The following is a 19,053-nucleotide window of genomic DNA, read 5'->3' on the forward strand; positions in this document are numbered from 1 at the left end:
GAGACAGTGGATTGCGCAGTGAGATGGAACAGAGTAAATAAGCATTTCAATATCATAGCTTTAGCCATTGGTCATTTGTTGAATAGACACCTGCTGGAATACGGTTTTAACCCATCAGCGTTCAAGATTAGAACCACCCGTTGTATAAATGTATAATAAGTGTTAGGGGAAGGGTTAGCTAAAATGCTACAGTTGTCCCAGATGCAACTCGAACATACAACCTTAAGATTGCTAAATGGTTGTGGATTACACCCGCCTGTACAACCTCTACTTTTGTTTATGTTTCAAGTAATTTATTAGACTAATAATAGGTATAGACTTGGAGGTGCTCAGAAATATGAAAAGTACATTTCGTATTGCTCTGAGGCCAGGCTGTGCAGAAAAGTGCATATAGCTCTGCATGAGCAATGTGTGATTTATGTTAAATATCACTGTGACAGATATGAACACATTTTACCTGTAGCTGCAGGTGGCTCTGAAAGTGAACCAAGACTACCTACTATATGTGCTTGAACTCCGTTAAGACCCGGAAGACGACACTCTGCAGTGAGGGAGTTTAAACATTTAGGAGTTTCACTGAGACGGGTAGAGGATCTTTATCGCTGCGCATTTGGAAACGCCGCTTGGGCACTTGGTATGCGCTTTTTCAATCGCTGTAGTCTACAAATAGTCTGCATGGATTGGTTCCATCAATTTTTTTTGTTTCACATTTTGATTGTTGTATAGTTTTTTTCAGATACATTTATTATCGACTTTTTTAAAAAGCAGCATTTCGGGCAACCATGAGTAAATCTGGAACATTAAAAATAAAGAATTTGTTTCATATAACAAAGTCACCGGATAAAGGAAACAAGGATGGGGAAAAGCACACATTTAAAGATGCAACTTCATATGGAGATGGAGAGTTTGCGAGCTCAGGCCCGAGAATACCGTCAAGTCCCGGACTTGTCAGCCCCGTCAGTCCCCTGGATGGGACGCTGCATAGGAGCCCAGCAAGTGAGAAGAAAAAGAAGAAGAAACGGTTCTTGTCCTTGCAGCTCAAGAAGAAAGGCTCAAAGGAGGCAGGGTGCATCGACGACCCACTGTTCTATAACGGTGCTGACGAGCTCGACAGCTTCAGCAGTAACATGTAAATTAAACCTTTATTTACCTTATGGAAATTGTGCTCACTGGGGTAGGTCTATTATCACGTTGATTTGTGTACCTGGATACACCATTTAGTGCCTTCAGAAATTATTAAAACCACTTGACTTATTCCCCATTTTGTTGTACAGCCTGAATTCAAAAGGAATTTAATGGATTTGTTTTTCTCACCCAATACCCCATAATGACAGTGAAAACATGTTTGTAGAAATGTTTTCAAATGTATTGGAAGTGAAATACAGAAATATCTCATTTACATAAGTATTCACACCCCTGAATCAATACTTTGTAGAAGCACCTTTGGCTGCGATTACAGCTGTGAGTGTCTAAGTGCTTTCCACACCTGAATTGTGCAACATTTGCCCATAATTTTTTTTCTAAATTCTTCAAGCTCTGTAAAATTGGTTGTTGATCATTGCTAGAAAACCATTTTCGGGTCTTGCCATAGATTTTCAAGTAGATTTAAGTCAAAACTGTAGCTCGGCCAGTCAGGAACGTCCACTGTCTTCTTGGTAAGCAACTCCAGTGTAGATTTGGCCTTGTGATTTAAGTTATTGTCCTTCTGAAAGGTGAAGTCATCTCCCAGTGTCTGGTGGAAAGCAAACTGAACCAAGTTTTCCTCTAGGATTTTGTCTGCGCTTATAGCTCCATTCCTTAAGTGTTTTTCAATCCGCCCCTTTCTTTCAATTTTTGCCTAAAAAGACATACCCAAATCTAACTGCCTGTAGCTCAGGCCTTGAAGCAAGCATATGCATATTCTTGATACCATTTGAAAGGAAATACTTTGCAGTTTGTGGAAATGTGAAAGGAATGTAGGAGAATGTAACACATTACATCTGGTAAAAGATAATACAAAGAAAAAACCAACCGTTTTTTGGTATTTTTTTGTACCATCATCTTTTAAATTCTAGAGAAAGACCATAATGTGTTATTCCAGCCCAAGTGGAATTTAGATTATGGCCACTAGTTTTAGACTGATCCAATGAACCATTGCATTTCTGTTCAAACTTTTGTATCAAGACTGCCTAAATGTGCCTAATTTATTTATTAATAACTTTTCAAGTTCAAAACTGTGCACTCTCCTCGAACAATAGCATGGTATTATTTCACTGTAATAGCTATTGTAAATTGGACAGTGCAGTTACATTACCAATAATTGAAGCTTTCTGACAATATCAGATATGTCTATGTCCTGGGAAATGTTCTTGTTACTTACAACCTCATACTAATCACATTGGCCTACGTTAGCTCAACCGTCCCATGGACGGGACACCGATCCCATAGAGGTGCATTTTTTTTCCTGAAAAACTCCCCAGTTCTTAATGATTACAAGCATACCCATACCATTATGCAGCCACCACTATGCTTGAAAATATGGAGAGTGGTACTCAGTAATGTGTTGTATTGGATTTTCCCCAAACATAACACTTTGTATTCAAAACAAAAAGTTAATTGCTTTCCTAAATTTTTTTGCAGTATTATTTTAGGTCCTTGTTGCAAACAGGATGTATGTTTTGGAATATTTTTATTCTGTACAGGCTTCCTTCTTTTCACTCTGTCAATTAGGTTAGTATTGTGGAGTAACTACAATGTTGTTGATCCATCCTGAGTTTTCTGCTATCACAGCCAATAATCTCTAACTGTTTTAAAATCCCCATCGGCCTCATGGTGAAATCTCTGAGCGGTTTCCTTCCTCTCCGGCAACTAAGTTAGGAAGGACACCTGTATCTTTGTAGTGACTGGCTGTATTGATACACCACCCAAAGAGTAATTAATAACTTCATCATGCTCAAAGGGATATTCAATGATTGTATTTTTCACCCATCTACCAGTAGGTGCCCTTCTTTGCGAGGAATTGGAAAAACTCCCTGGTCTTTGTGGTTAAATCTGTGTTTGAAATTCACAGCTCGACTGGGGTATCTTACAGATTCAGTATGTGTGGGGTACCGAGATGAGGTAGTCATGTTAAACACTATTATTGCACATAGAGTGAGTCCATGCAACCTATTATGTGATTTGTTAAGCACATTTTTAGTCCTGAACTTATTTAGGCTTCCATAACAAAGGGGTTGAATACTTATTGACTCAAGACATTTCAGCTTGTCATTTTTTATACATTTGTATGTAATCCATTTTAAATTCAGGCTATAACACAGCAAAATGTTGAAGAAGTCAAGGGGTGTGAATACTTTCTGAAGGCACTGTAGGTAGCCTAGATCTTGTGGCTATAAGACACAAAATAGATAGGCCTACCTATCCTAGTTTGCCCCCAATGTTTCATGCCATCCATTCATGTCTTACCGTGCAGCCTACCTGCATTGATACTTGTCAGCACCTGCTTGGTATTCAAATGTACAGTAGGCCAGCATTTAGGCTATGATACAGGCACCTAATCTCAGGGAGAGTTATACTTTTGACAACAAATTAATATATAGAATGATTTTAACAGTATGATTTGCCTACCCTAAAAGCCCTCTAAAATCAATTATTGGGGATTTTACTTTATTGAGCAATAAGTTATGCACAATCAGAGATGTGATTAAGAATAGCTTAGCTTTTAAATCACTATGGAGTTATCCCAGATCCTCAACTGATGGCCTAATCCTTATCCCACTGTCTTGTCTTATATCTTAAGCAATATCAGAACTGGCTACACTGAAATGGAAAACTGTCATTTCTACAGTAATTTGGGGGATATCAACAGTAAAATACCCTGAAACGTTTTACTGCAGCATACTGTAAATGATGGTGCATTGTGCGAAAATGTGGTGGGCGGGGAAAGAATTGCTCTGTTTGAAATGGTACTGTTATTTCACCACTGAGGTATAAAGAACTGGAGACTGCGTCCAAGATGTCTGACCGTTGTTTTCAAGATAATCTACTCACGTTCGCATACACTGATTCATGGACTATATATTTTACACAGCCCAACTTCACATGCACACTAGTATTCAGTGCGCACAGGAAGCAGCGTGAGCAGCGACAATATCATCACGTCATCCAAAAACATGGCAGTCATTGGATGTATATAAAATGTTAATATCTTCAGCTGTGAGTGATGGAAAAGAAGTCGGCCTGTGAAAATGCTGTACCAATTTAACTGGTACAGTATGTGGTTATAGTGCCCAATCAATTTGAAATACAGTATATAGGGGACAGATTGCATAGCAGCAAGTCTTGAACCTTAAATGTTTGAGCATTTTGCCATGTCCTTTTGGTCTGTTTTGCCTTGTAGTCGCTGCCAGTTTGGAAGCCTTTGTTAAGGACTCTAGAAGTGCAAGTGATATAAAACACCATATATTCATTAATATGCTGTAATGTGCAAACACTTTACCTAGCGGCCAAGCTGCTTGTACCAATCCCTTGTAATTACAATAAAATACTGTGAAATACAAACCTCTTCCCTCAATGAATTTCATCTATCCATTCATTAATTCATCACGAATACGGTAGAATTTACTTTTTGACAGAATAGTCCTAATACAGTACATTTTACAGTATTGTACTGTGTGTCATTACACAGTACTTTTTTTGATACCATATTTATATTACAGTAGGTGTACTGTAATATGAAATACATCATTTTACTTGACACTGAGCTGCCTGTAAATTACTGTCAATTTCACGACCACTCCTTTACAGTGTACTTTCTTTATCAAATAATGTGTGATTGCACCATGACCTGCACAGTGTAACAATAGCTATTAGTTTGTGTGTGTGTGTGTGTGTGTGTGTTTGTTAGCAATGTAGTTGGGATCAGCTACTGGATTTCAACAGATATAGGCCTACCTGGTATGATTGGGCTGGGTAATAATACGTAGCCTGGGTGCCAGTCTGTTTGTGCTATATTGCCAAGTCTTTATGGATTTTTCATTCCAAACAATGAGTCACAAGGAGTTGGCAAGATAGCACAAACAGATCTGGGACTAGGCTAGGTAATATGCACTTCTCCATCTGCACTCTGTACACTTATAAAGATAAAGTGACCTCCTCAAATATTTACGTAGATTACAATCCTGACTCCCGGGTAATCAAATCAAATTGTATTTGTCACATGCGCCGAATACAATAACAGGTCTACACCTTAGAGTGAAATGCTTAATTTACAAGCCCTTAACCAACAATGCAGTTTTAAGAAAAAATAAGTGTTAAGTTTATTTTGTAAATACATTCTTAAGTAAACAATAAATAAATGCTGTAACAAAACACCACCAGACCAGACATATGTTTCTCAAGTTAAACTCAGATAATCCTCCTTATGGTCATGTGTGTCCTACTGCACCGGAGGTGTTTGTCGACTGAAATGTGTTTTGATGTATTAATTTCATTTTAAACGCAGAGCAGAGTGAATCTTTTTCCCTGTGGCAGTTTGTACAGGTAAACCAGTGAGGTGTCTTGTTCCTGCTTGTCTAGTTCGGACTTGCGTAGGTTTTGTTAACTGTTGAAGGCAGACAAGTTTGATCTGAAGAGTCATGACTGGCATCCATCCATCTGTGAGACAAAATGGGGAATTTACCAGCAAGCAGCAACAGCATAACAATGGGAAAAGCAAGAGAAGTAACAGCAAGGTGTGATAGGGGTGAAAGAGGTGAAAAGAAAAATGGAAAGCAAATTATGTTAAGCTGTATTTTATCGTTTTTTTGTTCTTAAATGTTTGGTGGATTTAAATGTGCAGTCTGTAATTTTAAACAGCCTAACCCTGCCACTGTTTGGAAAGCTGAGGAATGGGGTTGAGGAAATGTTTTCTCGATAGTTTAAACGTATTTTTACGTATAAACAGTCTAAACAGTCATCACAGCTGCTAATTGTTCATGACGGTTATCTCATGACTATGACAGTGTTATGTCGTCCTTACGGTGGAGGTAAAGTTAAGATAATACATTACTTTCAACAAGCTGTAGACTCTTCTCATGGCTATGCAAGTGTACTGTATATGTTTTCCATTAATATATTCCATAACACATCCCCACTAGATGATAACCACCAACCACAACCTAACTGGGTTCCACTGTCAGACAAATACATTCTATTGTGTCAAATAGTGGTAAAAAAAGGGGTGTAGGTTAACTCTGTCACCAGTCGCTTCCTATACTTTCAATGCATTTTTCCGCTAAAGGTGAATAAACTGTCGCGCAAAATAAAAAAGGTGGACAAACATGCATTTTACTTGCGTTTAGCCTCTACACCACTGATTGTACATGGTGGGACTCACATGGTGCTATCCAGTGTAATTGACCTTGCAAATATGCATGCAAATTGCTTACATCCGCAATGAAAGGCTCATTGTCCATCCTCCCTCCCAAAAGCCTGGAAGGGATGAGAAAGCCAAGCCTATGGGTTCATAGCTTCAACCCCGCAGCACACACAGACACTTACACACACCAACTAATTAATGGACTGCTGAATGTACAGTTGAAGTCGGAAGTTTACATACACTAAGTTGACTGTGCCTTTAAACAGCTTGGGAAATTCCAGAAAAGTATGTCATGGCTTTAGAAGCTTCTGATAGGCTAATTGACATCATTTGAGTCAGTTGGAGGTATACCTGTGGATGTATTTCAAAGCCTACCTTCAAACTCAGTGCCTCTTTGCTTGACATCATGAGAAAATCAAAAGAAATCAGCCAAGACCTTAGCCAAGATTGTAGACATCCACAAGTCTGGTTCATCCTTGGGAGCAATTTCCAAATGCCTGAAGGTACCACGTTCATCTGTACAAACAGTAGTACGCAAGTATAAACACCATGGGACCACGCAGCCGTCATACCGCTCAGGAAGGAGACACGTTCTGTCTCCTAGAGATGAACGTACTTTGGTGCGAAAAGTGCAAATCAATCCCAGAACATCAGCAAATGACCTTGTGAAGATGCTGGAGGAAACAGGTTCAAAAGTATCTATATCCACAGTAAAACGAGTCCTATATTGAAATCATTTGAAAGGCCGCTCAGCAAGGAAGAAGCCACTGCTCCAAAACTGCCATAAAAAAGCCAGACTACGGTTTGCAACTGCACATGGGGACAAAGATCATACTTTTTGGAGAAATGTCCTCTGGTCTGATGAAACAAAAATCTAACTGTTTGGCCATAATGACCGTCATTATGTTCGGAGGAAAAAGGGGGAGGCTTGCAAGCCGAAGAACACCATCCCAACCGTGAAGCACGGGGGTGGCAGCATCATGTTGTGGGGGTGCTTTGTTACAGGAGGGACTGGTGCACTTCACAAAATAGATGGCATCATGAGGTAGGAAAATTATGTGGATAGATTAAAGCAACATCTCAAGACATCAATCATGAAGTTAAAGCTTGGTCACAAATGGGTCTTCCAAATGGACAATGACCCCAAGCATACTTCCAAAGTTGTGGCAAAATGGTTTAAGGACAACAAAGTCAAGGTATTGGAGTGGCCATCACAAAGCCCTGACCTCAATACCATAGAAAATGTGTGGGCAGATCTGAAAAAGCGTGTGCGAGCAAGGAGGTCTACAAATCTGACTCCGTTACACCAGCTCTGTCAGGAGAAATGGGCCAGAATTCACCCAACTTATTGTGGGAAGCTTGTGGAAGGCTACCCGAAATGTTTGATCCAAGTTAAACAATTTAAAGGCAATGCTACCAAATACTAATTGAGTGTATGTAAACTTCTGACCCACTGGGATTGTGATGAAAGAAATGAAAGCTGAAATAAATCATTCTCTCTACTATTATTCTGACATTTCACATTCTTAAAATAAAGTGGTGATCCTAACTGACCTAAGACAGGGAATTTTTACTAGGATTAAATGTCAGGAATTGTGAAAAACTGAGTTTAAATGTATTTGGCTAAGGTGTATGTAAACTTCCCAAAAACTGTATGGTTGTAAGAGATGGGGCAAAATTAGTGGCTAATAAGTCTGGCTGCGCAACTGACTGGCTGATTTACTGCAAGTTAAGAAAATATGTGACTAAACTCACCAAAAAGAAGAAGAAACTGTATTATGAAGCCAAGATCAATTATATAACAAATGGTGTAAATTGATATTTTATAGGAAATTATGGGCAGAATGACAAATTGACCGATTTCTTCACTTCTTGTTTTTATGAGAAATGTTAATGTGTTGGAAATTCAAAATTGTTACACACAACACTGACACACACACTTACCCCATCAGACATGTCACCAGGGGTCTTTTCACAGTCCCAACATGTGACCTACTGTTGTGTGTATGTGTAACGGATGTGAAATGGCTAGCTAGTTAGCGGTGGTGCGCGCTAATAGCCTTTCAATCGGTGACGTCACTTGCTCTGAGACCTTGAAGTAGTGGTTCCCCTTGCTCTGCAAGAGCCACAGCTTTTGTGGAGCGATGGGTAACGATGCTTCGTGGGTGACTGTTGTTGATGTGTGCAGAGGGTCCCTGGTTCGCGCCCGGGTCGGGGCGAGGGGACGGACTAAAGTTGAACTGTTACATTGATGCTGTTGACCCGGATCACTGGTTGCTGTGGAAAAGGAGGAGGTCGAAAGGGGGGTGAGTGTAACGGATGTGAAATGGCTAGCTAGTTAGCGGTGGTGCGTGCTAATAGCCTTTCAATCGGTGACGTCACTTGCTCTGAGACCTTGAAGTAGTGGTTCCCCTTGCTCTGCAAGGGCCGCGGCTTTTGTGGAGCGATGGGTAACGATGCTTCGTGGGTGACTGTTGTTGATGTGTGCAGAGGGTTCCTGGTTCGCGCCCGGGTCGGGGCGAGGGGACGGACTAAAGTTAAACTGTTACATATGTACTGACATGAATGTGTAACTGATAGATGCACACACACCAACACTACATGTTAATGTTCTTAAATGTATGTCAATTGTAAAGTCTTTTGTCTGTAATGTATTTTTCGTTACATGTCGGACCCCAGTAAGACTAGCTGTCGCCATTGGCTTCAGCTAATGGGTATCCTAATAAATCAAATTCAATCAAATTAATTCAGAGACAGTGTTGTTTTCCTCCTGATATCCTTCTGGATTGTTAGGAGGCACAGTTGCCAGACTGCAAGCCAAAAGTGTGTGAGGTGTAGTGTGTTGCTACAGTAGTTCATGGCTCCAGCATGCCTATGGTTGTGGGTGAGAAAAGACATGTCACATACCATTTGCACTGTGCCATAAGGTTATTTTGTACTGTAGATGCTTTTGGTAAACTTCAGATTCTTGCTTGATCATCCATCTCCATTTCAACATTTCTAACCTAATAACCCATGGCTTTTAGTTCTTCTAGCATTTCTTCAGCTTCCCTTTCTAAGATTTGCTGCCCTGCTGACCCATATTGGAATTATAAGACCAACCATACCTGAAACAGAGTTCCTTTTTTGTTCGGCCTTACAAATTTTCCTTCATTCGAAATAATAGTAGGAAGTGATGTTTTGGTTTTAGATAGAACCCACATATTCAGTTTGCACAGTTTGACCAAACATTCACAGCCTTACATTTTGAATAATTGTATTTTTATTTTACTTCTGTGCTTATCATACTGTACTGTAGTGTATAGAATCGATAGGCCTACAGCTTTTTGTGACAGAAAGGGTTCATTTTGATTGACATGTGTTTGCTCTCTTTCTGTGTGCTAAAGTATATGAATTGAGTAATGGCATTTTTAAGCAATAAGGCCTGGGTTTGTGGTATATAACCAATATACCACAGCTAAGGGCTGTTCTTAGCACGAGGCAGCACTGAGTACTGCATACAGCCCTGAGCCATGGTATATTGGCCATATACCACAAACCCATGAGGTGCCTTATTGCTATTATAAACAGGTTACTAACATAATTAGAACAGTACACAAGTAGTGTTGCGTCATACCAATGGTGCCGTATATTGTCTCATATACCACGGCTTTCAGCCAATCAGAATTCAGGGCTCAAACAACGCTGTTTATAATAAGTAATAAGGCATGACAGCCCATGGTATATTGTGGATTACACACAGTTAATGGGTGTTCTTAGACCTGGTGCAATGCAGTGTAGGCCTATGAGTACTGTATGTGTATTTGTGTTCATCCGTGTATGCATTTTGTGGTTGCATTGTACATTTTACGCTATGTAGTCAGTTAATGTTTTGGACAGGAGTAACATAAGAGCAGAGCATGAATGAGAGTATTTTTGTTTAATTTCTCTCATGTAGGCCCAACATGCATGTTTCGCTGACACCACGATACTGAATCAAAACTTGAGGCTATAAGCTTTACAGACAAGTCTCTAGCAGTATCGCTGAGTGGACTCGTGTTTTATATTCCTACTAGGCTCTGTACTGACAGGCTCTCCAGTATGATGTGTCACAGCCACGTTGTGGTGTGTGCCTGGGGGGAGGATGTGGAGCAGGGCCAGGTAGGTTGGATGATAAAGTGAAGCAATTTCTAACACACCACATATCCTATGAATCATTTACTGTATGATTCATATACTGTATGATTCATATCCTATGATTCATTATACATTTGAATGATTGGATGTTATTGTCCATTGGTTTTGTGGGAATGTGGCAGTTCAGGTACAGATTGTGTACATACAAACAGAAGCTGACACATATAGTATCTGTAATAACCACTTCTTTGCACGTCTGTTGATGGAGTTTGCCAGGGGAACAATAAACAGAAGCAGCCTGACTGCCAACTGCTGCAGATCAGAGTCAGTCTATCATTGGTCTCTCTCCAGCTCCCTGCTTTGACTTTGATCCCAGCTGACCAAGGGAGAGTGTTTGTATGCAACTTCCTGTAGAGCGAAAGGAAAGCTGCCACAATATTTGACTGATAATATTGTGTTGAGACGCAGCATGCAGACACAGTGGCGAAGTTCATCATCTGACATGATGTTTCAGGCATATCAATAAAATGTGTTGATTGATCACCATTGCAAGACATTCTAGATGGTTCTACTGTAGTTCCAATCAAGTTTTCAATTATTGAAACATTCCCTGCTCACATGATTCATATCCCGCAGGCTTGAACAGCTTTTCTTTACCAGAGAAATCTGCAGTAAATCTCCTCTGATGTGACATAATTTATTCACATACCTGCTCCTTGTTCTCTAGATCGGCAGAGTCACTTCAGAGGAATGCACTTAGCCAGCAAAGCTTTGACAAATAGTGCCTACTTTAGGACCATTAGATAAGACATTGATTCGCCATTCTGTCTATGTCAGCTCATTGATCCCTGTTTCGTTACATCAATTCGGTGCCTTTTGAGAAGTCTAACTTGAAAAAAAATTATATACAGTGGGGAGAACAAGTATTTGATACACTGACAATTTTGCAGGTTTTCCTACTTACAAAGCATGTAGAGGTCTGTAATTTTTATCATAGGTACACTTCAACTGTGAGAGAAGGAATCTAAAACAAAAATCCAGAAAATCACATTGTATGATTTTTAATTAATTAATTTGCATTTTATTGCATGACATAAGTATTTGATACATCAGAAAAGCAGAACTGAATATTTGGTACAGAAACCTTAGTTTGCAATTACAGAGATCATACGTTTCCTGTAGTTCTTGACCAGGTTTGCACACACTGCAGCAGGGATTTTGGCCCACTCCTCCATACAGACCTTCTCCAGATCCTTCAGGTTTCGGGGCTGTCGCTGGGCAATACGGACTTTCGGCTCCCTCCAAAGATTTTCTATTGGGTTCAGGTCTGGAGACTGGCTAGGCCACTCCAGGACCTTGAGATGCTTCTTACGGAGCCACTCCTTAGTTGCCCTGGCTGTGTGTTTCGGGTCGTTGTCATGCTGGAAGACCCAGCCACGACCCATCTTCAATGCTCTTACTGAGGGAAGGAGGTTGTTGGTCAAGATCTCGCGATACATGGCCCCATCCATCCTCCCTTCAATACGGTGCAGTCGTCCTGTCCCCTTTGCAGAAAAGCATCCCCAAAGAATGATGTTTCCACCTCCATGCTTCACGGTTGGGATGGTGTTCTTGGGGTTGTACTCATCCTTCTATTCCTCCAAACACGGCGAGTGGAGTTTAGAGCAAAAAGCTCTATTTTTTGTCTCATCAGACCACATGACCTTCTCCCATTCCTCCTATGGATCATCCAGATGGTCATTGGCAAACTTCAGACGGGCCTGGACATGCGCTGGCTTGAGCAGGGGGACCTTGCGTGCGCTGCAGGATTTTAATCCATGACGGCGTAGTGTGTTACTAATGGTTTTCTTTGAGACTGTGGTCCCAGCTCTCTTCAGGTCATTGACCAGGTCCTGCCGTGTAGTTCTGGGCTGATCCCTCACATTCCTCATGATCATTGATGCCCCACGAGGTGAGATCTTGCATGGAGCCCCAGACCGAGGGTGATTGACCGTCATCTTGAACTTCTTCCATTTTCTAATAATTGTGCCAACAGTTGTTGCCTTCTCACCAAGCTGCTTGGCTATTGTCCTGTAGCCCATCCCAGCCTTGTACAGGTCTACAATTTATCCCTGATGTCCTTACACAGCTCTCTGGTCTTGGCCATTGTGGAGAGGTTGGAGTCTGTTTGATTGAGTGTGTGGACAGGTGTCTTTTATACAGGTAACGAGTTCAAACAGGTGCAGTTAATACAGGTAATGAGTGGAGAACAGGAGGGCTTCTTAAAGAAAAACTAACAGGTCTGTGAGAGCCGGAATTCTTACTGGTTGGTAGGTGATCAAATACTTATGTCATGCAATAAAATGCAAATTAATTACTTAAAAATCATACAATGTGATTTTCTGGATTTTTGTTTTAGATTCCGTCTCTCACAGTTGAAGTGTACCTATGATAAAAATTACAGACCTCTACATGCTTTGTAAGTAGGAAAACCTGCAAAATTAGCAGTGTATCAAATACTTGTTCTCCCCACTGTATATATAAATATGTATATATATATATATATAAAACTATATAAAAACGATATAAAAATATATATATTCACCAATTTTTTATATTCTGTCATAAAGAGCACATTTTCCCATCTCAAAAGGTTAAATAAAAAAAGTACTATAGTAAGTGCCTCTTAAGTGCCAAATAAAGTAACAGGGTTGACAATTTCTTCTTACATCAGCCATAAATCTCCTTGTGACAGGGGTAATGGAATCTTGTTCTATGCAACAGCATTGGCAATAAATGCAAGCTTCACAAAAAAAATGCAATTGTTCAAACATTTCTAGCCTATCTATGGGTTAAAGGGTTGACGTGTTATGCTCGACCCGCTCAGTTTTCCAACAGAAAATGGCCAAAAAGAGGAGAACCAGCTCACCAGGGTCGATAACGTTATCGCCACCAAAATATATTAATTTTTTCACTAACCTTCTCAGAATTCTTCAGATGACAGTCCTGTAACATCATATTACACAATGCATATAGCTTTTGTTCGAAAATGTGCATATTTAGCAGCATAAATCGTGGTTATACAATGTAATCTGTAAAAACATTGCATGCATTCTGACCGGCGCCATCTTGGAGAAGCGCCTATTATAATAAAAAAACTATTCATAAACTTGACTAAAAAATATAAGTTGGACACCAATTGAAAGATAAATTAGTTCTTAATGCAATCGCTGTGTTAGATTTTTAAAATTAACGTTACTAGACATATAGTGTGCGTTGCAGCCAGACCAGTGCCTGCAAACATGGTGATCAAACACTATTACATTTTTCCACATAAATACGGAATAACATCATAAATAGTTCTTACTTTTGGACGAGCTTCCATCAGTATCTTGGGCAAAGTGTCCTTTCTCCAAAATAATCGTTGCTTTGCTGTAAAACGACCTCCTCAACTTCGGAACTAGCAGCTAACGATAGCTACACGGCACACACATGTCCAAATCCTCAAACGCAATACTAAGGAAATTCAGAAAAATAGCAATATACTCGCATAAACTGATATAAATCGGTTTCAAATAACTTCGTTATGATGTTTCTAACACCTATAACGAATTAAATCACAGACGGATATATCTTTGGTCAATAAAGAGTGCTTTTGAGCATGCAATTCTGATGTCCCTTCTGCGTCCTGGCGAGCGGTCATTTCCAGCCATAGGATATACACAGACTTTTAAACTGAACCCAGATCAGAGCCTAGTTTTCAGACCTCCGCAAGTCATGTCAGGAATTTCGCTGTAGATGGAGTTCTGGTTCACCCACAGACAAAATTCAAACGGTTTTAGAAACTAGAGATTGTTTTCTATCCAATAGTAATAATAATATGCATATTGTACGAGCAAGAATTGAGTACGAGGCAGTTTAATTTGGAGAAGCAAAAAAAGAAGAAGTGCTAACAGCACCCCCTATTGACAAAAGGTTTTAAGCATCTTGTCTTCAGTGAAATAGAATGTGTATGGTATGAACCTGGAACCAAGGTTCAGAGATCTTGTAGAATTTTCTCTCCTGAATTAAATTTGTTGTTTGCCTAGTCCTTTATTAGGTCATTTAATAACAAAATGCATGCATAAAGAAAAGGACTAGGAAATACTTATCTTAACAGCCATTTACCCATTGAGCGAGGTGTTTAGCAAGGTGTCAGTAACCATGTAACCACTATGTCTGAGTGACACTAGTGTTGATCCCTGCTCAATTGGTCTTTATTATTTTCCCTCCCCACGTTTTTCTAAGATGACAGATGTCTGTCTACATCCACAGGTTAAATTAATAATAATAACAATATTTAATTTGTAAAGTGCATTTCTCACACTAAATAGAAAACAAAACAAACAAAATTCATCAACACTACATCAGAAAGCAGAAAAAAAGATCACAATACATACAAGGCCAACTCTTGTATTTTGAGACAATGCAGGTTTTGCTGTTCAATGGTCATTTCGATTCTTGAGCTTAGTACAAGTGTCTTACCCTACCATAACCTGAAGTAAAAGGTTGTATTACATATTTATTTTATATCATTTAGGTCTTTGTAAACAGGGTTGGGCCGTATCCAGATTTCCATACCTTCATACCATACCTGTACCATACCGGGCTATACGGTATTACCAGCAGTGCACACAAGGGCCGCTATTTCTATTCAAACGTTATTTAAAAAAAATATTATGCTAACAAAGTGCTAGCGATTACCCATAGCAGACACTAGCTAAATGCTCAAAAGCTCAAGCGAGGACAGACAAACCTGGCTCATAAAGTTATGCAACTATCTCAAAAGGCTACTCACATTTGATCCAGGAGAGGATTGATTGTCTCTGCTGTAACCAAGAGGCTTGGTCTTGCAAGCTAGCCATCTCCCGACTTTGACCCAGATCAGGCAAGAGAATGTGGCCGGTTTGGTCTGAGTCTAGATAGATATGCAACATTCTACAACTGATCCAGATTCAGTTGTAGTTAGTTAAAAGGCCAGATTAGTTGGTGGCTTGTGACAATGATCTGACCTAGGAACAGAGGACTTGAAATTAAAGGAGTAGCATTGTTTTTACATCCAAAGCCAATGAAAAGCAATCTGGGTGAGGGCATTATAGGTGTGTGTGTGTGTGTGTGTGTGTGTGTGTGTGCACATCCTGTTATCCCTGCATGTGTGTGTGTGTGTGTGTGCATACACCTGGATTAGTTTGTTTTAATGGACTGATTTGTTTACCCAATGTCTCGAGCTGTAAGACAGGGGACTCTGTGCCACAACATAGGGCGGAGGTTTGAGTCTATATAAATTGTAGTTTGACTAAACAAACTACATTAACCAGGTTTCCATCCAATCTTTTTATGCCCGTAAAGTGCATGTTGGATAAAAAATGTCATGACAGGCCTGATGGAAAGAGCAATTTGTCACTAAACTATCCAAATGTCTACCAAACTAGTAAATTTGCTAGACAACGTGGGATCTTTTTGTATCAGTAAAATTCATTATGCGAGTAAAAAGTACACAATGTTCTTTAGGAATATAGTGAAATAAAATTTAAAGTTGTAAAAAATAAACAGTAAAGTACAGATTAACCCAAAAAATACTTAAGTGGTACTTTAAAGTATTTTACTTAAGTACTTTACACCACTGTAGACAAGGTGGGATCTTTTTGTGTCGTTAAAATCGATTAAGCGAGAAATGGCGGTGGAAATACTTTTATGCGCAAATATTGATATAATAACCATCGTATCGAAGTAAACTTGGAGTCATGCAATGCCATGTTGTGTGGTCCTCCCACTACGACTCTGGAAAGCATACGGTTTATTAGACTACAGATGAAATACATACTGAATGTCTTATTCTGGTGACATGATGATCGATGCTTGGCTGCCGTTTGACACATTTCATCATGTAGGCTATACCTGCACTCTATCTGCGAGATGTTGGCTAGAGCGCACGTGCCAATGCCAGATTGGGCACATTCGCTATATAAAGCTAAATGTTTTGTGACATTCAAAAGTTCAAAATGCGATGGAAACCTATTTAACTCGTTTTTTTTTTTTTGGTACAGTCATCAATTGGTCGCCAATTGGATGGAAACCTAGCTACTCTTGTGAATTTGTTTGTTTTGACACCTACTGCATTACCTTCAGACTCTCTCTATATATATATATATATAGAGAGAGAGAGAGAGAGAGAGAGAGAGAGAGAGAGAGAGAGAGAGAGAGAGAGAGAGAGAGAGAGAGAGAGAGAGAGAGAGAGAGAGAGAGAGAGAGAGAGAGAGAGAGAGAGAGAGAGAGAGAGAGAGAGAGAGAGAGAGAGAGAGAGAGAGAGAGAGAGAGAGAGAGAGAGAGAGAGAGAGAGAGAGAGAGAGAGAGAGAGAGAGAGAGAGAGAGAGAGAGAGAGAGAGAGAGAGAGACAATCTCTCTCTCTAGGGGGCTGCAATGGAAACAAGCCTGCTTTGAACCTCTTATCCCCCTGAACACACATGTATACAAAGACAAAATCACATAGTATATCTACACACACAAACCCACGAGTGATGTCCAACAAAGACCTACAGTAGGTGTCATGCCTACACCTTTAGCTGACACCAGTCATTTTCCAGTGGAAATAAAGCCTTCTTTGTTAAGGTAGTTCTGGACTTAGTCATTATTGCAGCATACAGAACTGACTGTTTGAAGAAAAATTGTTTCCTATCACCATTCCCTTTACCCTGTTTTTACTAACGATCAGACATCTGGTGTGTCCATTCTGGCTCGGACATGGCTACTTGCTTACTTGGAGATATGGTGTGCTTGTTTCTGTGCCACCCACTTTTTTCTGGTGATATTTGAAATACTAATTATTCCAATATAGCTATACAGCACATGGTCCATTTGTCAGAAATTGAAAGCTTGCACATTCATGCTAAACTAATCGAAATACCATTGCATAGGTTGTTATTATGGACATAACATCATCATGTCAAGTGTTGCGTTACATGTCCCAAAGATGTCTATTATGTGGAGCAGTGAACAGGAGAGAGAGATAAGTGCCAGGATGAATGTGCGTTCTTTCCTCATCCTCCTCCAAAGTCAACACGTTCAGGATTACGACAGGCCTGGTTGTGAAAGCATGTCATCCGAGCAGATCACACTGCATTGGGCTGTTGTGGTAACATCACACTTGTTTCTCAGTCCCTTGATGATTAAAAAAGTGATAAATGGAGTCTTTATTACTCTCTACTGTACTGGTCTGGATCTATAGCCTCCAGTAATTGTTTCAGGTTCAGTAGCTCTGTCTTTCAGCTTTCTGCTGGTAATTGTGTACTGTACTGTGGGTGCACAGAGCGCTATATAGTGTTTAATGTTCATAATCTATAGGCATTCATTAAACTCAAACAAATGCATCATTCAGCTATTGTAAGCTGCTGTCCAAACTAGAGCGGTTAAAGTTTGTTTTGTAGTTTGCATTAGATTGGGGCTGGCAGGAACAAATATATCTTTCATCAACAGCCACTGGTGACTCACCCAGCCAGCCCCACTCATAACCTGTGGAATGATGTATGAGTCATGCCTTGACTTCACTCCATCCCTTGTTTGACTTTATGAAGTCCCACAGGTTCGTTCCCTGCATACGTTTATTAAAAATGTTTGTGTCTGTTTCTATATGATGAGTGATGCGAGTCATGTGACTGTTTTGATACCATTGACATGTGCCAAGCTATAGGCTGTGCCAAGCTGTCCTGTGTGTGTGTGTGTGTGTGTGTGTGTGTGTGTGTGTGTGTGTGTGTGTGTGTGTGTGTGTGTGTGTGTGTGTGTGTGTGTGTGTGTGTGTGTGTTTGCTACTCTGCCTTGCTGACTGAACAGCTGTGTTGAGTTTTGCCATTGTATCGATACAGTTAATGCAAAACAACAGAGCCATTGTTTTACTGAGGAGGATAATGCTCTGTGGGTGGGCTGCTGCTGGCTTTTATCAGACAACTCCTCTGTTGACTATTCTGCAACATTACAGTGTGTTGTCTAAATGATCTGCTTGAGAGCGTCTGTTATGCTGCGTGGGAGGCTGTTCTACTTCTGTAATACTATAACTTCACTGTAGGCAGGCTGCCATATTTCCTAAACATACACAGTAAACTAGTGGGAGTGACCAAAAGAGTTGCACAACAGTTCATTGAACTTCCAATATGTCTAAAAACATTGTAAAACGTGTTGAATGTTAGTGTTTCAGAAAATCTAAAATAACTTAATATTACCCTGCTGTATTTCCTGTTATATTGAATTGTGCCAGATCTGAATACCTGCTACACTCTTAGTAAAAAAAGGTTTTATCTAGAGCCTAAAGCCAAATTGATACCTGTTGCTAACATGCGTCCTTTGTCCTGATCTTATCCACATTGTGCCCACATTGAAGCCGTTGCATCTACACATGGTGATAAAATGTGTCTCTTATCCATCGACTCTGTCCACAATGTAACCAGATTTCCTGGTGCCTCCCTGTATGCAGATTATTTAACAAATATTCTTTCAAATAATATTTATTTATTTTAAGACAATTATTGATGCCATAAGTCAATGGTGCTACCTGTTGATGATTTTGAGGCCAAAATAATTATTTAAATGTT

The 19,053-nt window shown here is 39.9% G+C and overlaps 1 protein-coding gene across 1 annotated transcript in view; it reads left to right on the plus strand.

Moving 5' to 3' along the window:
• The first annotated feature begins 583 nt into the window (after positions 1-583).
• LOC139553761 (beta/gamma crystallin domain-containing protein 1-like) overlaps positions 584-19,053 on the plus strand; it is a 49,915-nt gene continuing 31,445 nt past the window's right edge. Inside the window, exon 1 of the mRNA XM_071366408.1 lies at positions 584-1,129. Within this exon, the coding sequence (XP_071222509.1) occupies positions 783-1,129 (347 nt within the window). The 5' untranslated portion in view covers positions 584-782. The remainder of the gene's footprint in view (positions 1,130-19,053) is intronic.

This window comes from Salvelinus alpinus, chromosome 25, assembly GCF_045679555.1.
Source record: "Salvelinus alpinus chromosome 25, SLU_Salpinus.1, whole genome shotgun sequence".
Lineage (NCBI taxonomy): Eukaryota > Metazoa > Chordata > Actinopteri > Salmoniformes > Salmonidae > Salvelinus > Salvelinus alpinus.